This window comes from Diceros bicornis, chromosome 4 (assembly GCF_020826845.1).
Source record: "Diceros bicornis minor isolate mBicDic1 chromosome 4, mDicBic1.mat.cur, whole genome shotgun sequence".
Taxonomy (NCBI): Eukaryota; Metazoa; Chordata; class Mammalia; order Perissodactyla; family Rhinocerotidae; genus Diceros; species Diceros bicornis.
Genome location: NC_080743.1, coordinates 101,897,238 through 101,922,164, shown reverse-complemented (window position 1 = coordinate 101,922,164; position 24,927 = coordinate 101,897,238). Strand labels below are relative to the sequence as shown.

At 45.3% G+C, this 24,927-nt stretch overlaps 1 protein-coding gene across 4 annotated transcripts in view; it reads left to right on the top strand.

Annotated features, from left to right (window-relative positions):
- Positions 1-22,276, top strand: part of ATP2B4 (ATPase plasma membrane Ca2+ transporting 4) — a 92,099-nt gene extending 69,823 nt beyond the window's left edge. For 2 of the 4 annotated variants that reach the window (XM_058540298.1, XM_058540297.1), the window contains 8 exons: positions 49-136; positions 814-920; positions 5,607-5,798; positions 6,268-6,481; positions 7,056-7,267; positions 8,479-8,586; positions 10,579-10,755; positions 19,284-22,276. In XM_058540298.1, coding sequence (XP_058396281.1) covers positions 49-136; positions 814-920; positions 5,607-5,798; positions 6,268-6,481; positions 7,056-7,267; positions 8,479-8,586; positions 10,579-10,755; positions 19,284-19,598 — 1,413 coding nt within the window. In that variant the 3' untranslated portion in view covers positions 19,599-22,276. Of the gene's footprint in view, positions 1-48; positions 137-813; positions 921-5,606; positions 5,799-6,267; positions 6,482-7,055; positions 7,268-8,478; positions 8,587-10,578; positions 10,756-14,150; positions 14,259-19,283 lie in introns of all 4 variants that reach the window. The other 2 variants (XM_058540300.1, XM_058540299.1) reach the window with 2 other exon arrangements.
- Positions 22,277-24,927: the final 2,651 nt, after the last annotated feature.

The window sequence follows — 24,927 nt, the reverse complement described above, 5'->3', positions numbered from 1 at the left end:
ATGGCTGTTCTGAGCTTGACTGACCCAGGCGTGGTCTGGTGTTGGCAGGTAGAGCAAGAAAAGCTGGACAAGATCTGGCCTAAGCTTCGAGTCCTGGCGCGATCTTCCCCCACTGACAAGCATACACTGGTGAAAGGTGAGGTCGGCTCCTGACCGGGTACCTGAGATAGAGGAGGCAGGCGGGGTGAGGACAGATAAGAACCATCAGCCAGAGCAGCTCTCCCATCCTGAATAGGGAGGTCCTAGGAGAGCTCCCAGCTCATGGGGAGAACATCCAGTTTCGCTGACATCTGAGCCCATGGTGAGTATAAGACATATAATAAAGGGTTTTTTTAAACATCATATCTTATTTGCTGGTAGTAACTGTGAACTAGGCAGGGCAGGTTAATCTATTCCCATTTTGCAGATAAGGATGTGTGAGGCTGGGAAGACAAATCACTTACCCAAACTGCCCAGCTATTAAGTGGAAGTGGTACAGTTTGACTCCAGGTCTCTGCCTTCAGATCATTCAGTGCTTTGTCCACCACACAATAGCTGCCTTAGGGCACCAGACAGGGTATACAGGGTAGACAGATGAGGACAGACGTCCTTAGCTCAGAGTGCTACTCGTGAAACAATTTACTGCCCTTGAGTGATACTATAGAACCTCTAGCGTAGGGAAAAAAAGAAGGAAAGAAGAAAGTAGAAAGGGAGGTGGTGGCAGGGACCAGGGAGGAAGACCAAAAAAGCACCTTTCTTGGACAACAGGAGGCTTGCCAAGTGGCCTCAGATGGCACATATGTGGACTCACTGTGGTGTGTCTCTTTTTCCCAGGCATCATTGACAGCACTGTTGGGGAGCAGCGTCAGGTGGTGGCTGTCACTGGCGATGGCACAAATGATGGGCCTGCTCTGAAGAAAGCAGATGTTGGTTTTGCCATGGTAAGCAGCTTGGCAGTGTCTCTCTCTGGTAGCAAGCTGCCTTCTCCAGTGGGAAGCCAGGACAGGCTTCTGGTAGCCCACTGTGTTCTGTCCCTTCATATCCCACTTTGTGCTCTTTTCTCTAACTCCATCTCTCCTACCCACCTGGCCAATGGTAACATGTATCACGGGGGACCCATCAAGTATGAAGAATAGATGACACGGGCAGGGAGATCGTGCAGTATCATTACCCAGGAAAGCAAGACCAACTTAAACTTGCCCGTGACCGTGGTGATGTTGTCTGCTAAGCGCACTGTAGAGAAGTCATGTTCTGTATGGAGCATGCACTCTCTGGCCCACGCTGGCCAGCACTCCACTTTTCACTGTGAGGCAAGGAGCATGAGAATCACTTGGGAAGTCCATTTAAAATCCCATATCGCAAGGTTCCCCAGGTGGGTATCTTGATCCAGTACCGTCAGGGGTGGGTCCCTGAAATGTCTGGGTTTTCTTAACAGGCACACTTGTTGATTCTGATGTTCAGGGACATTTAGAAGCCCCCAGATTGCAAAGTTTATCCTCACACTCAAGTAGCTTATGATTGTGAGCCCCCATGTATATTGAACTGTTGGTGATTTTGAGCAGTGGAAGGAGATTCAAGAAGTAATCTGTCTATAGAGTGCTCTCTTTAACAAGAACAAGTTTTTATTCTAGGAAATTTTAAGAATATACAAAGGAAGAGAGAATAGTTTAATGAATCCCCAGGGACCTGTCACCCAGCATCAGTTATCATCACTTGACCAATCTTGTTTCATGGAACCCCCTGCTATTTCCTCCATCTTCAGCTGAATTATTCTGAAGCAAACCTAAGATATCATGTCATTTCATCTAAAAAAATGTCAGTATGTGTCTCTGAAAGATAAGTATGTATCAATAAAATATATCTAAAAGAATCCTAATACCATTAATCTCATAACAAAATCAATTCCTTACTGTACTTACTCTAGTCAGTGTTCACATTTCCCCAATTGTTTCATAAGTGTGGATTTTATAGTTTATTTGTCCAAATCAGAATCCAAATACGATTCATACATTGCAATTTGATATATCTCTTAAATCTTTTAATCTATAGCAGTAGTTCTTGAAGAACTACTTGAAGCAGTAGTTCTTGCTCCTCCTTCTAGCAGCACCTGGGAATCTATAGAAATGCAGATTCTCAGTCCCTACCCCAGATCTACTGAATCAGAAAACTTGGAGTTGGGGCCCAGCAATCTCTGTTTTAACAAGCCCTCTTGGTGATTCTGACATATCCTAAAGCTTCAGAACCACCAATCCTATAGGATCCCTGTGTCAGGGGTCCCCAAGATTCACTAGAAGGACTCATGGGATTCAGCATATGGTTGTACTCATGGCTACGACTTATTATAGTGATATAGTAAGGGGGAAGTCAGAGGCAGAGTCTGGAGGAACCTACATGCAGGCTGCCTTAGGCTCTCTCCCTCCGTGACTGCTCACACAGAGCACCCTCTTCCCCCAGCAATGCAGACACAGCAATGCGCATGTGATGTTTCTACCCTGGAAAGCCCCTCAGAAAGACTCGGTGCCCGTGGTTTTTATTCGGGTTGGTCGTATAGGCATCTTTTGCCAAGCATGTACATTTCAGACTCCCAGAAGGAAGCAGGTGTTCGATAGAAACCATATTGTTTGGGCACAGTCTATGCACAGTGAACCATTAGTTAATTTTCAGTTAATTGTGGACTGCGAGCATTCTGAGAGCCAAGTTCCCAGAGGCCGGTGAGGGCCAACCTTGCAAACAGGCCTTCTAAGGACAGCAGTCTCAGGGGCGCTGTGTTCACTCTTTTCTGCACAATCCCCTTCCATCTTTTTTTCCTAGCTATTTAGTTTTGAAGGAACCAGGTTGTTTGTCTACATAGAATTTTATTGATTGTATCCCTGTAATATCCTTTAGTATGTTCTTTTGTCCCTTGTATTTCCTATAAACTAGTAGTAGTTCTAGAAGCAATCAGATTCTAGATCCCATCGTTCATTAGGGGCTACAAAATGATGATGTTCTGATTTTCTTTATTTATTAACTTGAATATTTCTATAAAAAGAAACTTCCCCTCATCAACTATTTGATTACTCTGAGGTTCATTTCCTATGTGAAAGGCAGATTAAATGCTTGATTCTTTTCCTTTATCAGTTTTCAAAATACTAAGTTGATTTTTTAGAATCTTCCAAAGGTGACCAATGAATTGTTTATTTTTTTTTAATTAACTCTACTAAATTACTCTACTAAAAAGTTAATTGTTTTTTTTAAACATCATTATGAACTCATGGATTTAAGTATATTTGATGTGTTTCAGTCCATTGCCCTCATTATTACTGTGATGTCTGCTAACCCATCATTAGACTCTTCGACACTGCCAAGTCTTTCTGATCCATCCTCGGTGATCTTTAATGGCTTTCTTGGTTTCTTGCATGGTAAGGTGTTCCAAAGTCATCATGCATATTTCTTGTTCTAGATCTGGAATCATTCATTTCTCAAAATAGTCCTGCTTCATTTTAGTGAGAAATAGTATCTAGAGAACACAATCTGAATGTCAGGGTCTTCCTTACTACTGAGTAAATCATTGTTTCTAGACATTTCCAATGGACCAAGCTAGAAAATGTCTTTTATGTCTCTTTTTTGTTTTTCTTTTCTTTTCTTTTTCTTTTTTTGTGAGGAAGATCAGCCCTGAGCTAACATCTGATACCAATCCTCCTCTTTTGGCTGAGGAAGATTGGCCTTGGGCTAGCATCCATGCCCATCTTCCTCTACTTTATGTGGAGCGCTGCCACAGCATGGCTTGACAAGCAGTGCGTCGGTGCGCACCCGGGATCCGAACCTGCGAACCCCCGGCCACTGAAGCGGAGAGCGTGCACTTAACCGCTGTGCCACCGGGCTGGCCCCACGTTTTCTTTGTTTTAAAGGTAAAACACTTCATGAAATCAAATTGGCATTTCCAACTCAAATTTAGAATTATACAACTCTAATTTCCTAGTTTTATTTAACTTCCTTGATTTTATATTTATATCTCTTAAGCTGAAAATTTTGATTCGTAATGACATTCACATAACTATTATTTGCTTTATCCTAAAATATATGTAATAGTCTCAAAATAGCAATAATAATATAATAACTCTACTAAAAATAGTTAAAGATTTTCTTGTAGTTCTTTTTACCCCATAGGTCTTTTCTACTAGGGATGTGCCATCAAGTTACTGTGTTTTTTAACAAGTCATTTGGAGCATTTTTTCCTCTGTGTGGTTGTGCTACCAACTATCATGTTGCTTTCCATTTTAAAGATTTCTTTTTAAACTTGATTTTGTTTATCCTTGTATAAAGTAGTTATACAGTTCTAAAGTCAGATATACGAAACAAGGTCTATTCATAGAAATCTAGCTTCTATCCCTGTTGCCTCCGCCCTGCCGCCTCACTGTTAACCCCACAGGGCACTTATTTCTTTCATTTTTGGTTTATCCTTCTATTTGCTCCTTTAAAATATAATCAAATGTATAATCTGTTTACATCCCACCCTCTTAGAGAAGTGATACTTACCTATAGTGCCGTCTATCTTTACTTACCTATATACGTACTCTATACTCTTTTTTCCACCTTGCTTTTTTCACTCAACAACATAACTTGGAGATTATTTCCTAGTAGTAAGTATATTTCTTTTTTTTTCCCCTTCCTTTCTTTTCATAGTGCATGGTATGTCATTGTGTAGATATATTAGAGAACTTTTTGATGGGGAAACTGAATTGTATAGATTACCTAATAGATACTCATTTGTTGCCATTTTGATAGGAAAATAATACTACCAAGTAAAGAGAACAAATAATCTGCTAGTGCAAGCCAAATTCAGGAATAAGCTCCTCTGTGGGTCACAGGAGTTGCAAGATATGGAATGGAAATATGGCTGGGGAAATTGGGAACAGTTTTGTAAAGCAGTTAGGGCTGAATTGAGCAGGACATTCAAGATAGATAGGATTTAAATAGATGGGGAAAGAAGCTGTTCCAGGCTTGGGGACGTGGTATGAGTAGAAGTCTAAACTCTGGAAGTGAATGAGCGATTCAGAGAATTGTGAATAAACCAGTGAGTTTTGAGCAGAAAGATTATATAAGAGCAGGCTGGAAAATGAATCAGAGTTCACTTGTTGAGGGCTCTGACTGCCAGACTAGAGAGTTTACTGTTTCTAAAGCACAGCTTTCAACCATTGATATGTCTGTTCAGAAACCTTTAGTGGTTTCTCAGTGACAGGATTTTGAAGACAGATAGGACATCTGAACTGTGCTGCCAGACTACTCCCCTGAGAAAAAAATATAGGATGACTTAAAGGTGTGGGGAGACAAGGACTTAAATGAGGTACTGGCAATGGCAAAAGAAATTTAAGAATTTGGAGGTAGAATTGGTAGATGTGTTCACTCCCTTTCAATTAGTTTCTACGGTGGGGGAGTAGGAGGGAAGGGAGAAAGGAATATCAATGATAACTAATTTCCAGTCTGGGTTGAGGACTGTGAATCAGGTCTGTGTGGCTGGTCTGCCCTCTAGTGTTGTGCCTAGTTCTGAAGCTTCTTGGAGGTCAGGAAATGGAGTCTGGGTTTGGAACGTAGATGAAATCTGCTTTATCTACTTCTCACTGTTTCCCTTCCCATTCTTACCTCAGGGTATTGCAGGCACAGATGTGGCAAAGGAGGCATCAGACATTATCCTAACAGATGACAACTTCACTAGCATCGTGAAGGCAGTGATGTGGGGACGAAACGTCTATGACAGCATCTCTAAGTTCCTGCAGTTCCAGCTCACTGTCAATGTGGTGGCCGTGATCGTGGCCTTCACTGGAGCCTGTATCACGCAGGTGAAGGGCGTGTGGAGTGGGCTGATATGGGAGGGATGGGGTAGGGGCTAAGGAACATGGGGAATAGGATGCAGTGTCTACTGAGGAGTAAGGACAGGACTCTCCCTGGTGGTGTTGGGGCAGGATCAGCTCTACTGGGTCTCCATCTGCTCATGTGGGATGATGATAATTTATCTACTATTAATTTAGCACCTGTGTGTCAGCCACTATGATGAGCACTTATATGTATTATCTCTGTTCTTCAGAAACAACTTTGCAAAGTAGGTATTATCCCCATTTTACAGGTGAGGAACCCAAGGCTCAAAGAGGTTAAGTAACTTTCTCAAGGTCACTCAGCTAATAAATGGCCAGAACCAAAGTCTAGGTGGATAGTGGGAGCTAGGCCATCTCAAGGGCAAAGGTGAGGCTGATGAGTGAGGTGGGCGGGGTCTCCAAGGAAAGCTGAAAGGACTGGTTTGTATCCCCGCAGGATTCCCCATTGAAAGCTGTACAGATGCTCTGGGTTAACCTAATCATGGACACTTTTGCCTCGCTGGCCCTGGCCACAGAGCCTCCCACAGATTCTCTGTTGAAGCGTCGCCCCTATGGCCGAAATAAGCCTCTGATCTCACGTACTATGATGAAGAACATCTTGGGCCATGCAGTCTATCAGCTTGCTGTCATCTTTTTCCTTGTCTTTGCCGGTGAGCCAAGGGTAGGGATGGAGGTGGGGCGGCTGTTGGGGTGCTAGATGGAGAATAGGGGTAGAGAATGACCCAAGAAAAGAAGGTAGCATGGGAGCAAGCGAGCACAAGACTAGGAATAATAGCAGCTTCGCTTACTGAGTGCGTCCTCTATTCCCGTAACAGGGTGCGTTATGCTATTTTATATACTCCTCTGAAGAATTTCACAAAGGTGACTTTATTACACCTTTTTTTATAGATTACAAAACTGAAACTCAGGTCACATAATGAGTAAATAGTGGCACTAAGATTTAAACCTATGTCTGCCTGACTGTAGTGCACATAGTTTTACCACCACACTGCACTACAAGAAGACGAATATCAGTGGAGCAAACTGAGAGAGAGGGTCAGACATTTTGAGGCCAGGGCTAACATTTAAAATATTTGATAACTAGTTTAGCTCAGATACTGACCAATTAGAATGAACACCAGCCATCAGCAAACATGTTCTGGTTGCCATACCAATGTGTTCTGACTCAACCTGAGCCCTCGTTGAGACCTACTTACCCTCCAGTGCTTCCCTTCTCCCCACTAGGTGAGAAATTCTTTGACATTGATAGTGGGAGGAAGGCACCTCTGCATTCACCACCCAGCCAGCACTACACCATTGTTTTCAACACCTTCGTGCTGATGCAGCTTTTCAATGAAATCAACTCCCGCAAAATCCATGGGGAGAGGAATGTCTTCGCGGGCATCTTCCGCAACCTCATCTTCTGCTCAGTGGTCTTGGGCACATTCATCTGTCAGGTGAGAGTCTAGCTGGAGTCGGGTGGGAGGTCTGGGATGACAAAGTGAGAAGCTGGGAGCTAGGATTCGCTAAGTACCAGGAAAAGCAGTGAGGGAATAATGGGTACTCGGGCTGTGGGCTGAACACTTCTAAGTTCCCACTTGGCTTCCATTTGCACATTTCTCTAGAATTGGAGCCCACTGTGTCAAGTGCTTCAGTACAAGGTAGCATGTTGGTAGCAAATAAAATAAGATTTGTAGAATCCTTTCATTATCTTTCAAATGATGAAACACAGAAAACACAGAAATTTCACAAAGTGACCAAGAGAGGGTCACTCTCTTCTAGTCCCTTTCCATGCCTCCTGCCAGCATACATGAAATGTGCATGCGCATGCTGTGTGGGCTCTCTCTCTCCCTGCCCCTTTGTTCTGAAGGTGCTCATGGTAGGAAATGCTGTGCAATTCACAGAAAAAGAGGAGTGATGGGATGGTGCACGTGTAGTTGACAGATAAGCCTGGCTTAGGCTCTTCTTATGGGAACTGGGGTCAATGGCATGGCTGCCCTGGTGGTGAAAGGATTGGGCCCCTTCCTTCTTGCTCTAGTCAGAGGTACACTAAAACGTCTGTGGACACACGAGATTATGAACTTGCCCTGTGACAAAAGAGTTCCTGCCTCACCCCTCAGCAGGCTATCTCTCTACTTTGCCCCCCAATCAATTCCTCTTCTCCATCACTGTGCCTTCTCCTTGTCACACACTGGCTTTAGTCACAAGAAGCCTCCAGCTCTTTTTTTTTTTCTCCCTAAAGCCCCCCAGTGCATGGTTGTATATGCTAGTTGTAAGTCCTTCTATGTGAGCCACCACCACAGCATGGCAACTGACAGAGGGTGATGTAGTTCAGCGACCAGGAAGCAAACCTGGGCCTCCGAAGTGGTGAGAGTGCCGAACTTGAACCACTAGACCGTCAGGGCTGGCCCAGCCTCCAGCTCTTATGTTAATAATTTTCACAGTAACTATGGCTGTCTCCCCATCAGAGTGCTCCATAAAGAGTGTTTGTATCTGTCTTCCCTTCTCCCCTTCCAGATTTCTTTTTTCTCCTTTCCCAACAAGCAGATCAGGGCTTATACAGGGATCCTGGGGCAGGGGGGCGACATGGCTTTGGTGGCCTTGGCTGGAGGGCTAGCTACCTGTTACTCACCTCCCTGATGGTGGGCTGCCTCTTTCTCTGTTCTAGATTTTCATTGTGGAATTTGGGGGTAAACCTTTCAGTTGTACGCAGCTCACCCTGTCCCAGTGGTTTTGGTGTCTCTTCATTGGTATTGGAGAACTGCTGTGGGGCCAGGTGAGTGCTGGCATGCCCTCCCATGCATTCACAGAGCCTGCAGCCCTCCTCTCATCTAGATGAGATGAGACGAGCAACTGTGGATTCTCCCAGCTTTACACCTGCATCCTCTCCTCCCCTGCCGTCTCCCCCAAGTTTTTAAGTTCTTTCCACCTTGTAGGATCCCAAAATGGGATGATCAGTGCCCACCACTTCAGAGGCTTCGAATCTCTTCTCTAAGCATGCCTGGAGGCAGGCAAATCCCTTGACTTCTCTGAGACAGGAGTGGAAATTTTCAATGGAATTTTGCCAAAAGAATTAAGGGTCTTAAAGGTAGAAGAGTTTATAAAGCACATGTCTTCATTCTAACGAAGCACAGTCTGGCCGTGGGCTGGTGTGCTGACATAGTTTAGGGCTCCCGCCTCTTCTCTTTCTCACCATGGCCTCATCTAGTTTGAAAGCCTGACTCAGTCAGGTATTCAGTTTGAATACCTGAGATCAGTCCAGACTCACAGGTCTCTAGAGCAGCATACAGTTCAGAGCACGGACTCAGGGACTGACTGCCTGTGTTTGAATCCCAGCTCTCCTTTTTACAAGCTGAGTCACTATGAGTGAGTTTCTTAACCACTCTGTGCCTCAGTTTCCTCAACTTAGGATAACATGGTCGCTGTTAATGGTTTTTAATCAGCAAATCAGTTATGATATAGCAATGACTTAGAACAGTGTCTGGTACCCCGTAAGTAATCAGTCAATGTTAGCTGTTACAGTTATAACATCATCAGGTCTGGGAAGAGTTTTATTCCTTCTCTAATACCACCTTGCAGGTACCCCTCATCCTCAGCTCTGGGCTGGGCTGTCCCTCTGCTTTGGAGCCCCCAGGTCTCTACTGATTGGTGCCTGGCCACCTGAGTAATGGAGGCTTTGTTCTAACTGGCCCAAAAGAGCCCTCTGTGGGGCCACAGGCCTTCCCCTGTAGACCTGCTAGTTGTTTCTCTCATACCTCCTAAGTGCCTCCCGGGTGATTCCCAATTCTAGTTCCTAACCCGCGTCCCTCTACCCTGTTCTGTTTGCTGAAGTTTATTTACCAGTGGGTCGCTACAACAGTTGTACACTCGAGTGAAGCTCAATTGTTTCACCTACTGTTTGAAACTCTCATCTGAGTCTAGTCTCACACGTGGCTACGTGACCTTGATGCCAGATGACAGCCTTCCTTCCATATCACAGCAGCTCCTTCCAACATCCGAGAGCAGAACTTTGACATTCTTCTTGTTTCTAAACACTTGGCTCCACATTAGACGGCACACACAGTCCCTCTTTCCCAGGAGAGCCCTGTCTGCTCCTCGTCCTGTTGGTAAAGGAGAACTGATGGACAGGGACTGAGCTTACTAAGGATTTATTTTGAATTGCAAACCCAGCCTACTACTCAGTGTCTTCTGATAATACTCGTTATGTCCCTTCTTCCATGGCCTGTCCCACTCACTTCCTCACCCCAAGCCCAAGAAAACTGTTAGTATCCTTTCACTGTGTTTTATAACACAGGAGGTACTTTGCATGTGGTAACTAAGAAGAGAGTCGTCCTCTTCCGACCCCCTCTCTACCCCTTCCATGTACATGCAGTCTGACCATCCTGTGCCCAGACTTGCTTTCCCCCAGGTCATGGTCTCTGTCCCTTCCTCCTATGTACCATGCATTGTAGTTCTACTTCCCTTAAAAGACACATGGCAAGATGGGAAGGAGGAACTGAGACAGGAGGAGAATGAAGTATATAAGTAGGCAGAATCTGAGTTCTCCTTTGTATGTCCACAAATACAGAGAAGCTTCCTGAGGGCCTGACACTGGTGGGCACTTGGCGAATGCTTGCCTGAATGGGTTGGTGCGTCTCCCACTGCTCTCCCAGAGGGCAGGGTGATAGGACCAAGAGTGTCCTACCCAAGGGCCTGACCCATGTAAGTTGAGTGACAGCTCTTCTCACCCTGATTCTGGTGTCTTCCCTTTTGCTGCACCCATTCTCAGGTAATCTCCACAATACCTACCCAATCCCTGAAGTTCCTGAAGGAGGCTGGGCATGGCACCACCAAAGAGGAGATCACCAAGGATGCTGAGGGACTAGATGAGATTGACCATGCAGAGATGGAGCTGCGCCGAGGCCAGATCCTCTGGTTCCGGGGCCTAAACCGTATCCAGACTCAGGTACTTTGATAGTGACCTGTCCTCACCCTGGGAGAAGAAATGTCCCCATCTTGGGACTTGTTGGGAGGGCAGCAGTTCTTGGTGACCACCGTCTTTCCCCTTCCTAAGGCCCACTACTAGTGGGCAGTCCTAGCTCCCTAGCTTCAGGATGGATGGGGGCAGAGGTAGCTGCCTGGGCTTCTCTGAGAGGAAAGTGGTCATAGGGCCTGGAGCACAGAACACTAGCTGTGAGCACAATCGTTTAGCTTGGGGTTGGTTCTAAAGCCCACTTGCCCATCCTCTGTGGGGTGGGCAAGCTTCCTGCATAAGGTCTCTTGCAAGCACTGGACCTAACCTCAGGGTGGGAAGTGTTCAGAGTTTCCCCTGCCCTTCAGAAGGAAGGAGTTGGACAATGTCTGTCTGCCAGCATCCCCAGCAGACACTTAATGTGCATCTCAAGCAGCTGCTGGGCAAAGTAGACTATCTGGAAGAATCTTTATTAAAGAAACTCACCCTCTTATGTTCTTCCCCACTCAAAATTTAAGGCCATGCTGGGGAATCTGATGGCTAAGTGTGTATAAATGACAAGTCTCTCAGTGCCTGAGTGTCTTTTGCAGGATTCAGATGTGCTTCCCAGAAAGGAAGAAGCTGTAATTTCTTCAAACCTTTTCCCTTCTTGCAATTTCTGAAGCGGGATAGAAGCTGCTGCGGCTCTTAAGCCCCTGCCTGTAGCCCTACAGTAGCTTGTCCCCACTTTCCATGCAGCACCTACGACGACCTTCTCCTGGTTGAAGGGGCTGGTCTAGGCATTGCAATCCTATCACTTTCCCTGTTCTTGCCCCATGAATCTCTATTGTATTAGTCCTGAGATTTCCCATCTCAAAAAAACTGTAAATTCCTGAGTTCTCAAGGGTGTTCTCCAGAGAACAGGCCCATTCCTCTCTGCTGATTGGCTAGAGATCCCAGAAATAAGTTTCACTCTCTAAAATTAACCTTGCAGATGGTTTAGAAAGTTCCCTAGTCAAGCCCACCTCCTTGGTGTGTAGGGAAGAGAGGTGAAGTGAATATTCTGAACTGAAGACCTGCTGGGAGCTTGTCTCCCATAGGCAAGACAACAGACGGAAGTGGGAAAGAAGGGCAAGGTAGGGAATCGCTGGGCCCTTTCCCCTCCCCTCTCTGGGAGGGAAATCCCCACGGGACCTGCAGAAACTGCCTTAGGGCATCCAGAGTTCCCACACCCACCCCACCCTCCAGGCTGCTGAGTCCATCACAAGCAAGGGCCTCTCGCACCCCGAGAACCTGGCGCCTCTGGCTCCTGTCTCTAAGGCCCCATGCCTTCCTTTATGTCTGCTCTTTTCAGAATAACTTGTCTGCTTTTCTTCCTTTCAGGATCATCTGCCTCCTCTTCCACTCTCTGATTTTTTTTCCTAGCCAGGATTCCCTTGTTCCAGTGTCTCCTGGCTCCTTGCCAGTCTTCTCTCCTCGGGCCTGCGATTCCTGGATCTTCCTTCCCCTCCACTACCAATTTCCATCCCCTTGCCCGTCTGCCTCTCTGTGTGGTTTCCCTGCCTACATAGCTGTGGGTACACTACCTTTCCCTGTTGGAGCATCAGGCAGTTGGGCCAGCACGGCAATGAAGCCTAAACTTAGGCGGCAAAGGCAACCTGTTAAAGATGCCCAGGGACTGTTGCGTGCCATTGCCGTGTGCACCCCTACTCCGGGAGCAGATGAGGCTGACCTTGCTAAGCTGCATCCCAGATGCCTGCACCTCTCTCCTGGCATCGCCTGTTCAGCCTCAGCAGGGTTCTAACAAGATCCCCTGCTGTCTGATGGCTAATCCTTGTTGTCATTCTCACTGAACACTTAGGAGTGGAAGGTGTTGACAAGCTATTGTCCCGTCCTGGTCCCTTTGGTTTTGGGGGAGCTAAAAGCACTGGAAAGCAGAAGTTTGAGAAACTTAAGGACAAGAATCTCGGGAAGGTAAACCTAGGATCCAATTTTACTGTGGAGGTTGGGACCTTGTGACCCCAACAAGCACTGAGGAGGGTGTCTCTACAGCACCTTCTTCTGTGGAGCTGGGCCCTCCCCACATGCAAACCCTTTTCTCCTACAGAATCAGGTTCCTCAGTCCCCTGGAACTGAAAACTATATAATGTAATGAAGGAGTGGTGGTTTAGCTCAAACTTTGGTCTGAATCCAGAAACTAGCCCTAAACAGTTCATGGCTTCTCAGGAAGCCTTATAAATAAGAACAACTGTCTGACTCACAAAGTGCCTGTTTTCCCACCTTCTCACCTGGGGAAGTGAAGTCAGATGAGTGGAATCAGCACCTTTCCTACAATCCTGGTAGACTGGCCCTTGATATTAAGTATATGGGCATTTTTAAGATGATTCTACAAGATTCTGAAGGATAAAGAAATTCCTTTTGATTTCTTCCTTGTTACTTAGGGGTCAGGGATAAGGGTGGTAGGTTTGACCAAGGCCTCAGACCAAGACCATTGTTGGAAACCAAATGGCATTAATTTCCTCTGTCTCCAAGGAGTAGGAGACTGGAGACTGGAGACCACTTGTGTAAGGCTGGACCTGCACTTGCTCACCACCCCCGCCAACCGACAGCTCTTCCTGCTCCCCTTCCGTCTAACTGCTGCGTTATTGTCAGCATCTCTGCCAGACGTTTCCGGAACCCAGGGCATTCATGCAGCTGGTGGCATTCTCTCTAAAGAGCCTGGCCACTGGATTCCTGAGCTCCATTCTCAGGGGCCCTGTCCACTTCAGCCCCAGGAAAGAGTGTCTTAGAGAAGAAACCCAGGAGAGAGTAAGACCAGCAACTCATGGTTCAGGAGCCTTTCTACCATGGCCACCTATGTATGGGCTACTAGACGCTTCTGTTTTTTCGTTAAACCCATGAGTTATTTTCCTGGAAAATCTGCAAAAAATAGGTAGTTAATTTAATTGGTTTAGAGGTTCCTGAGTCTCAAAGTTAAGTAATCATACTTTGCCTTCTATCTTAAATTGCATGCCTCATTTCTTAGAGTACAGGTCAAAACTGAATAAGCTGTCACTCTCTCTCTGTTAGGAGTCATGGGTTGGGAAGTCCCTTTAAAATTTTGGATACTTTTCGACACCAGCGTGCCTAAAATGTCCTCCACATGCTAAAACGGAAGAGAAGACTGGGTTCTGGCTGGGTATTTGGACTCCATGGGAAATTGTTCCTAGAATTGTGATATCGGCAATTATCATTTTCCCCTTCTCCTCACCATTGGTTTGTGTGTGAGGGAATCTCTCTTGCTTTCCATCTCCTGTCCCCTTCTCCCAGTTTCTTCCATCCCCTTCCCTAACCCTCCAGGACCCTCCCTTCCTCTTTCTTCACATCTCTGACTGTGGAGCAAAGCTGTCTCACTCTTTGATTCTTTGCAGATCGACGTAATTAACACATTCCAGACGGGAGCCTCTTTTAAGGGAGTCCTAAAGCGGCAGACCATGGGTCAACACCTTGATGTAAAACATGTTCCTAGCTCATCCTATGTAACAGTTGCACCAGTCAAATCTCCCCCCACCACTTCTGTTGCTGCTGCTGTTTCATCTCCTACTCTGGGCAGTGAGTGATGGTCTATTATGATGCATGATTTGCTAACATGACCACGAGAGAGCACGCAGCATCCACTTGAACCCACTGTCGTTCTCTTTTCCTTTGGCTTTTCCCTTTGATCTTTGACTTAAGGAAAGAACAGTGGGACAAAAATCCCACTCCAAAGCCAGGCCATGTGCCTTTTTATCTTATTTTATTTTTTTTTTAATGTTGAAAAGCTATTAAACCTTAACATTTTGAAGACAACCATCCTGTTTTCTGATTGTTCCCCTGCACTGCTTGTTTCTTCCTTAAGTTTTTCTTGTTTTGCTTTACTTTTTGTATTGTTTTTTGCTTTGTTTGGATATGTTGTTGTTGTTCCTCTCCTCTCCTCCTGCTCCCTTAAGTCTAAACTCTCTCTCCCGAGGTTAGAGGTAAGCCCAGGCCAAATGAAAACCCAGAAACTCATTATTTGGGGGCAAGTTTGAGATCTCCTGAAGAAAGGTATGAAGGGAGCTACTGTTCCTGTCGGTTTTTTCACAGTGGATCTGTCATAATTGAGCTAGTATTGAACTTGGCCAATAATAATAGTCCTTTTGGCTACTGCTCTATTGTTAGCTGGCAATATTGGCATAAAAATTGTAGCTGAATGTGAAGACAAGAAAGTGTTGGGTTCACATGCGCAGGGCTGAGCATCCCCATTTTTTTACTTTTCAGGGCCTTTAATCCAAACTCTGGTTTAAGAATCAATTAATTTGCCTCTGGGTAGGAGAAATATATGAAATGAAAAGGTCAAAATAACTTATTTTTTCTTCACTCGTTAAACTTTTTTTTTTTAGGAATTTCTGAAGAGCAGCCCTTTTTTTTTTTTTTTTCCTGCTTCTCCTTTCCTCTGGATTGATTGTTTCACCTATAGCCAGCCCTTCATATCTTGTTTTGCACGTAAAGTTTTAGGAACCCCTTTCTTGGCCATCCTATCAATTGGGATGCTGTCAATGTTCACGCTAAGATCTGGCATCCCCACTGGTAGATTATTGGGTTCTTGCTAATGCTTATGCCTTCCTATTCCTGGTCGTTTTACCTTCCCCAAATGTCACACAGAGAGGAGAGAGAAGGCTCTTTGCTGATAGTGCTATTAAGGTATTTGGTGGGGAAGGAGTCTCTCTGTATTATGTATATTGTGGGCTTCAAATATCTCAGTGTTTTGTCTGTCCCTTCCTCCCCCACCCCCAACCACTCGCCCCAAACCCTGGGACAAGGGTAGAGAAAGAACAACTGCATTATCTTTGGTTCACATGATTGGTTCACATGATTATGAGTTGTGTAGGTTACCAGACTTAGACTAGTTGTTATCTTTTAGCCAACTGTAAGTGTTCTCATGTGAGGTATAGATGGTGGGGTTTTATCTAGATCCAGATTTCGTTAGGCCCAAAGGCACTCAAAGAACCAGATAAGTCTTACCCTGCAAATATCCAAGAGCCTCTAGCTCTAATCCTTCTATATACCTCTCATTTTCTTTTTTCTTCTAGTTTTGCCATGACCTTCTAACTAATTTTTGTTCTTTTTTAATCATGCCTCCCTGTTAGGAAGGATTAGTGTCAGATGTCCCAGTGATTAGAAGGTAGGAGACTAAGCAGAAAACAGAGCCCATTGGACTCTTGTAGAGTTGCTGGTAGAGAGTATGCTGAAAATCCTCAAAGACTAGCAAACCAGTCAGGAGAGACAGGCCACGTCTGCTCTTTCTCCAGCTGTGCCATGTTACTTGAAGTCTTAGAACTTATAGTCATGCTTTTTAAAACCCCCTTTCCCATTCCAGATCTCCAAATGAATTCAGTTATTTATCTAACCTTCAGTAGATAAATCTCTAAGATTTCCCTCTGTAGGAAGGCCCGTCCCTTCTCTGCCCCTGGCTTCTGAAAAGGGAGCAGAAAACTACAGAATACCAGCTGAGGAAATAGAGTCTTCACCTGCCCATTCATTGAGCTCCAGAGGGTGGCCCTTAGCACTCAGACCTAATCTAAGGTCCAACCTGGTTGGGCTCCTGCATTGTGAGAAAGAGTTGCCCTTCAATCAGCCATTTCACCTATAGGACAGGGGCCACAGAAGAGACATTTCCTAGAGGTTTTGAGAGATGATGACCAGGGAAGGAAAGGTTGATTGGCTGAGTGGAGAGTGCCGAAAGCTTTCACAGCACCTGCTTTACTAGCTATGTCCTGTTCCCCATACATTACTCAGGCACCAGGCACCAGGCACCAGGCACCAGGAAGGGAAGATGCCACCACTTGGGGTGGATTGATGATGATATGTCTGTGTGATTGTTCTTCAGCTTGTGTTATATATTCTCTGAGGCCAGTGTTGGAGTTGAGGAGCATTCTGGCACAGCCTATGCCCTCTATCCCCTCACCCTTCTCTCTAACCGCCAGGCCACCAGATGGTACTCCCTAGCTCTATGACTTCTTTTCACTTGAGCTTCCCTTGCAGATGGCTGGTTTCCCTTTAGATTCCAGAAGTCCTGTAATCTAGCTGGAAGACTGTTCCTTTCTCCCTCAAAGAAGAAATTTTCCCTACTTTTTCCATCTACCCATCCCCATTCACTTTTATCTCCCTTATTGTTTACCTGTAACAGTGTTATTGATCACCCCAACAGGTGAGAGGAAAAGCAAACAGGGTTCCAGACCCTCGCTCCAATCCTAGTTTTTAAAAATCTGTTTTCTATATTGCACTTCACATATAATAGTTTTAATAAAGTATTCAGTTGCTTCAAAAATGACAGAAGCAGGAAGTTTGAAAATCACTGATATTGAAGATGATCAACTGGTGGTATAAAGGTACCTGTTCTCTTATAGCCCTTGTTAGAAATTTTGAGATCTCAAGAGCAGGTGACAAGTTAGGGTGATGTTATTACTCCTACAGGGGGTGGTGTGGCTTTGAACCCATCTCATGGCCAGGCCACAGGAGAAGGCATTGGGTTTGAGCTCACTTAATCCAAGTTTCCTTGCTTTAAGATTTGATGTAGATCAATTAAAGCTTGGGACCTCCTGAAGACCAGATGGAGCCTCTATTCCATCTGATCTCACCTAGATCCGAAGCAAAGAGAACATGACAGGTAAAATCCAACCATCAGACGGTCAAGAGAATCATAGAAGGATGGAAAAGCAAGACCTTACTTTCTGTTCAGCATGGTGAATGTGTGCCCTTCATTCTTGGCTGAGGTATTGAGCTGATTGTCTTGGGTGGCCAAGACACATTTACCTTCTAAGCTCTGAGCACCCTCAGTCCTGGGTGGGTCGGCCAGGCTGTTGTGGAGTGAGGCAAGATGAGGAAAGCTTTGGCCAGCAGAGACCCCACTTTAGTGAACCTTCTCTGCGCCTTATTGTTGAAGGTTCTGTGCAGTGAGAGGAAACACTGGGACAGGCAGTCTAGCCAGTTTATTTGCCTGACTCTGTGTGTGCTCTGCTGTCTCCACATTCTTGCCTCTTCTCCAGGAACATATTCTTTGATTAAACAGCAGAGGAATGAAAGAGGTGTCTACCTCAACATTCATCACTCATCCCTCCTCCCTCCCCCCACCCCACCTCAACAGTTTCTCCTGTGCTACTCCCATCTCTTTTCTGAGGGAAGGATCAACCACCTCCCAACAGCTGAAACTGTCCTACAGCCACTTTCTTCTCCCCGGCCTCTCTCTCCAACCTCTCAGGATGCAACCTTCTTCCCCACCCCGATTCTACCAACCCAGGTTCTAAGCCCTACCTCAAGGAGGCCTGCGGCTCAGAAGAGCAGGCTGCCAAAAGAGCTGGTGCCTGTGGATAAGGCACAGGCTAGTCTAGGCATCCATTATTGCCCATTTTTTTCCTCTTCTCTAAGTTAACTGAATCCCTTACTTTTTTGTGCAGTAGAACAAAGACTTTGACACTTATAGGACAGTGCATTTCCTTTTGCCCAGTAAAACTACAAATTGTTTCCTTTCCTCCATCCTCTTCATCTGCCCCATGAGAAAAGCCACTTATTTGTAGCACTGCCTCCTGGCCTGGGCGGTTTCTATCCTGGTCCCATCCCTCTCTTCTCCCCATAAGATCATGCTCCTCTTCACAACTTAGAAACAGCTGGAGAAAGCTGCGTGACTGGGCACAGCTGGGTGTGAAAGATGTGGACGTGCGTTAGAGTCGTGAGAGCCAGGTCTTCTCTCAATAGTCAGGAGGAAGGCGTCTTTGATACCTGTATTTCATCCACATCTTCCAGAGGAAGGACTGCAGGAGTGGAGTTCTACTGTCTTTTGGGGAAGGGGACGTGGTGGAGGTTCTGGGATATAAATGCATGCACATTTCCTGACTGAAGAGCAATTATTAAATTGGAAAGTGTAAGAGTTTTCATTTCTTGCATGCTGCTGACACAAATGAAGATTGGTTTGTCTGCCTTGCTGCACGGTATTCGTGGTCACTTATCACCCAAAGTGTATTATGTACAGACTGGTATGTGTTTGGCTCTTTGAGGGTTTTAAACAAATAACTAAACTTCAATGTGGAATTTTTCCATTCCACATTCACAAAATGTTTGGCCTCAATACAGAAATCCACGTGTCTGAATCATCATTTAAGTTTGGCTGTTAATTTGCACCTAGTTCCAACGTCTTTGCCCTCCATCCAAAAGAACTAATAAATCTTTTTGTTTTCTGTTTCATTTTAAGAGTGGATTGTTTGGGAATGCTAACTTTGCTTTGGGATTTCTACTTCTTTTTATTAAGCTTTTGAAATATCCTAGTTCTTTGCCGTTACTCACTCCACCCCACCCCAGTGCTTGAAATTTGAGCCATGTGATGTTTCTAGTGTTCCATGATCTCTTCTTATATGTTTGGTTTTGGTTGTTGAGCAGTAATGTTTTATAGTTTAGGTTTTGTTTTTCTCCTCAAACCACCAGTTCCTTGTTCTACTGGCCAATTCTCACCTCCATATTTTCTCATCCTCCTTTTCCTTCTCCTGATGTAGATCAAAGTGGTCAAAGCGTTCCATAGTTCCCTCCACGAAAGCATTCAGAAACCCAAGAACCAAAACTCCATCCACAACTTCATGACCCACCCTGAATTCACCATCGATGAGGAGGGGCCACGAACACCACTCCTGGATGAGCAAGAGGAGGAAAATCTTGAAAAGGTTTCTAAGTCTGGGCCTAGGGTGCTCCTGTTGGATGGTGAGGTCACTCCATACGCCAACAAAAACAACAATGCAGTGGATTGCAGCCAAGTGCAGATCATTGCCTCCCACTCGGACAGTCCTCTGCACAGCCTGGAGACATCAGTTTGAACTTCATTCTCTGACTCCCATTCCTGCTTTCCCTATTTCCTTTTTCATCTGTCCCATCTATAAGGTGATGATGGGATTTTCACTGTCATGTCAGCTGCTCCTAAGTGTGTGTGAACCCCCACCTGACCATGAAGAGACAAGAGCACAGACGAGGGTTTTGACTTAAACTTGAGTTGGGGTTTGTAGCAGGACCCAGTCAAACCCAAGGCAGGTAATGAACGGTAGAATGTACTCGTTGGGTGTATCAGTTGTCATTTTTAAAGAAATAATGACAATCCTCTTGGCATCCATCCCAACCCAAATTCTCCCGCAGTATTCGTACATATGTCACCATCTCCTGACTTCTGGATTTTACCCTATCAGTCTGTGCCATTTATAAGCTCAGTTGAGGGTTCAGAGAGACAAATATCCTCAAATGAAATGTATTGAGGGAGGAATGGAATGTAGAGAATCAGCCTACAGAGTGATTGTTTTTAAACTGATTTTTCCATTTTGAAAATTTCTACCTAAAGCCCTCTAGCTCTTTCTGCCCTTTCAGTCAAACCACCCCAAGGTTCTTTTGGTCTTTTGTGACCATTGTCTCCCTTACCTTCACTCTCTTTTTTTTTTTTTTTTAAGTTGTGATGATTAGGAAAGTAGAAGGAACATGGATGAATTGAGTCAACTCTAACCATCATTCTCCCTTCTGGTCCCAATGGAACCCTTGATTTCATTCTAGAGGAAGATAGGTTTCTTTGCTAAAAAGGTCCTTTTGAAGCAGTTGAGAGCTGTAAGAATGTGTTCCTGTTGTTGTCAAGTTACCTGCTACTTCCACACCACCATCTTGTCAGATGTGTGTGATTTCTAAATGCCAGGGAGGTTAGCCTTGACCACGAAGCTTGCATATGTGTGGTATGTAATTTTTACCATAAGCCTGAGCTTTTCCCTATTCCTAAAGTGGTGGCAAAAGAATGAATTGAGGATGACCCTGCCTCCTAACTGGACTTGGATATTGAGAGCCAGAAGCTGGCAGGTCTAGGACAAGACAGACCATCAAAGCCAACTCTTGTGGGGTCTTCCTTGGGATGACCACAACTGCTTTAAAGCCATCCACCAATGCTCTTCCAGGGCAGGAGCTGATGGTTGGGGGCAGTGAGTAATGAGAAGCCTTGGGAGAGCCAAAGGGCCATTCTAGCAGGATCTGAGAAACCGGAAACTGTGAGCTTAGGTGCCTGAGTACCAGCTTTGACATTCCCTTGAGTTTTCTCATTCTGCTCTTTGCTGTGTCCCCTAACATGTCCAGTCTCTGATAAAGTTCCAACCTTTCTCAAATATTCTGATTTTGAAAATATGTATCTAAAATGGGAGGCTCCAGTGACATTTTGCTGACTTAAAGGAGCAAAAGGCCCACCCTGAAAAGCTGTCCGTCCTCTCTTCCCTTCTCTCACATGTCCCCCTCAAGCCCCTCTCAGGAACGTGCTCAACTGCTGCACGGTGAAGCCCTGAGCCTTCTTTCCCTGAATGCTGCCCGAAGCACCCCCTTCCCGCCAACTCTCAGGAGCTGGAGACTTCGCTGGGAGAGTTTTTTAAGTTCCTTGATGGGACAAGGTAGAGTATGTTTGTGGGAGCTCCATTTTTATCCTTGCTGGTGTTGACTTCAGCCCTTCTGTGCAGGGGTTAGTTCATGTCTGCCAGTTCCCCTCTCCCACCAGATAAATGAAGCCTGTTCCCCTCTTTCTAGAGCGAGGGGAGTAAGGAGAAGGAGCTGGAGACTCTTAGGAACTGCCGCATTTCCATTTGTGAGAGTAGGGAACTGGAACCTGTGCTCTCCAGCCTTTTCTTCTGGATCCCTCTTCCTCACCCCCTTCACCTGAACTATCCAACGGGGGAAGAGTGAGAAACAGCACCCTACGCATCCCCTTTACTGCATTACCCACCAGATTTGATTTTGGTTTGGTAAAGGTTACATGCTTCAGCAATCTTCTCCCTGTCTTAAATAGAGGGAATTTATCGTGGGGAGGAAAAAAACAGCTCACCCAAAGTGTTAGGTGTTCACATGTATATTTATTAAGTACATTGGAAGATTTAGTTCTGTCAAGTCTTTTATTACCTCAGATCAGCTTAAAAAATAAGCCAATAGCAAACTTTAGAGGCTATTTTACCATTCCTGCTCCCAAAAGACTCTCCCGGTGCCTGACAAGTTACTCTTGAGGGCTTGTGTCTACTTGTTTAAACTCAACGGGTTTTTTTGTGTATTCTAGTTTCCATAGTAGGAAAGAAAATATAGAAATATTATGCAAAAAAATATAGTTTTCTTTAGATCAGAAACTGATATTTTTTGAGTCAGCCATATGTATTTTGTTTAAAGGATTTAGAATAAAGTGCTGTCATGGAACCCTGTGGAAGGGAGCAAAGAACCAGCTGTTAGACATGACAGGTGACTTAGTAGATTTGTAATTGGTCTTGAAACCAATGCACCATACTTCCTTTCTCCAAACAGCCATCTTTATACTTAGGGAAAAAAAAATTTGTTGGGTTCTAGACTTTTTTAATATAAATTTTGTTCATATGGAATTGAGTAAGTTTAAGTCTTTGTGTGCATATGTTTTTTATATAAGTTTTTTTTTGTCTATTCAGTTTCAGTGATCCAACTGGCAGTGAGTAAATATGGCATAAGTTAATAAAGCTTTCCCCGCAAATGGTGCTTTGGATTTGAAAAGGGTCTGATGGGGAGAAGGGGAAAACATTATCTTAGATTCCTCTCTTGATAAACCTAGAAAAATGGTCAGTAGACTGCGAGTGGGAAGGACAGTGTCCAGCAAGAAGGGACAGTGGCAGGCCATGCATGTGCACCCCCTATGGAGAGGGCACCAGGCTCTTTAGTGACTAGTGATTAGGCTCAGGGCCTGGGTTAGAGTGGTGTTTCTTGAAGAGCCGCTGGCAGAGTGGTACCCCAGACATGACTATCTCCTGTGCTGCAAGGATATTCTGACTTGGGGTTTGCATTTTTTATGGTTCTTGCACCTCCTGTTGTCCCTGCGGTTTCCCATTAGTGAGTTTTTGTGCAAGGATCTGGGGACTTCTTGCCCTCCCCTACGAAGGTATCGTGTAGTGTATTAGACGGGGGATAGAGCTCTAAGAGGAGAAACCAAGGCTGGGTCTAGCCCTGGTGACAGTCTTGGGGCTAGGTCCTTCCTGTAGGTGTCCTTCGCCCTCTGAAATGACTCCCCCATCCACCACCTAGAAACCCTCTGGCACTTATGCGTTCTTTAGGGTTTGGGTTTCTTCTTCCCCTTGAGCTTCAGAGGGGAGAGTGTGCACAGTGAAATCTGAGGATTACCTCACCCAGAGCCTGCAGCAAGCTCGCAGGTGCCCCGAAACGCCTAAACATGGCGCTTCCTCCCTTTCCTGCTTCCCGTGCCTAATGATGGAAGCAGCCCTTGATGCCTTCACAAAGTGCACACGCCCTCACTGTTCCTGCCCAGGGGCACCCGCTGCAGTGGCAGGCTGGACACTTACCACTGCCTGCCCGTCCTAAGCCATTCCAGCCTCTTCCTCAGCAGAGACCAGACGCCCAGCCGTTTAGCTCCGTGCCAGTCCCTGGCATTCCCGACCTTGCCGTTCGGCCTGTTGGCCCCTTTCCTCTTGGTGGGGAGAGAGGGAGGGCACTGAGCTCTGGGGCTGAGCTGGCCTTTGGTTCCTGTCTTCTCCCACATGTGTGTATGCCATCTGTGAATATGCCATGTATATGTGCCAACAGAGCTGTCTACGTTGTTCTTTTCAAATCAGCACGCAGATAGGAATTTTGAGGTTTTTGTTTTCCAGTAACTAGTATAACAAGCACTGGTATTTTTATATAAAAAAGAAAAATGAACAAAACAGAAGATTGACTGTAATCTGCATGGCATAAACAAATCAACGGTGGTATCAAAGCGCTGTGCACCCCAGTGTATATTGCCATAATTTGCAGTTCAGCTTAACAGTGCACCCAATCTGAATTTGCATTTTGATATTATTTAAACCCTCTGTACAGTGTTTTGCATGTGTTTTATATGGTTCTTAGAAAAAAATGCTAGAAACTGGCAAATCTGAAGTTCAAATATGTTGTTCCACTGAGACGGGAAGAATAAAAGAAGAGTTTTAAAAGAAGGAAAAAAGGAGTAAGTTTTTTGGAACCAATAAAGCTTTTTGTTGACGAGCAGAAACCAGTAGTGCCGTGCACTGAGAATAAAAACCCATGCCCACTTGTGACTGTGCTGTCCTCAGTGTGTCTCCACCTGGGGTAACATCACTGCGTGTCTGTCGAAGTCGAGAGGGATCTGCCACAGCCACGTCAAGAACCCCGTCTGTGCAAACCAAGAACTCAGCTTGTCACTGGACCCTGACATGCTTCTCTGCCAGCACGTCCCTCCAGTGACTCGTGGCCCTGGTTGTCAGATTCATTTCCCTGGTGTCCAGGCTTTGCTCTGCCTGCTTGTGGTTAGAATTTATGATCAGGGAGCTGTGAAGCTGGAGCTTTTGAAAAAGGGTGAATTTGGAAGGGTAAGAGTCAGGCTTGGCAGTATTTTCTTTTTTCTTTGCTTTTTTTTAATGAAACACCTTTTGGGATAATTCATTCCACTTATGTTAGCAGCTTTTCCCTACCTCCCCTCTGAGGTTCTCCAGTCCCTGCCTTCCAAAGTTTTGTGTTTGTTTGAGTTGTTCCATCATTGAGTCTCTAGCGTGACTGATCTTAGGCCCCAGTTTCAGATCGAAACAGCTTCCTGACAGGTCATTTAGGTTCTGAGCTTTCATATCTCAGAACTCAGAACTCCTTCCTGCAGCTTTCATCCAGGGGCACAAGCAAGTCCCTGGTCTTTTTTAAAACATCTGAAGAAGGAAAGGACTTTGTCAGCTCCCCAAGGTCCTTTAGAGAAAGTATGGTCTTGAAGAACAGCCCAAATTCTCCCAGCTGTTTTAACAGCCGATTCTCCAGGAGGACTCAGCCCTGGTGGAAAAGGCCTCCCAGGTTGCTCTCTACAGGCACAGGCACACTGCTCACTTAGTGTCTTTAAAATGGGCTGGGGAAAGGTAATAAATAAACAAACAAGTGAATAACAAACAAGCTGGGGCTTATTTGATAAAAGGAGTCATTCACAAAACAGAACTAGTCTTTTGTTGTTGTTGTAGTTCCCTCCCAAATACCCTTGCTAACAAGGGATGCAACACACACACACACCCCTCTCCCTGGAGTCCTTTCTAAAGCTTGGCCCTCTATTTCCCCTCTTACCCTCACCTTGTCTTTGTTGGGCCCTAGATGGGTGCCTCTGCTATGCCAGACAGGATCTTAAGGATTCACATCTCCTAACCC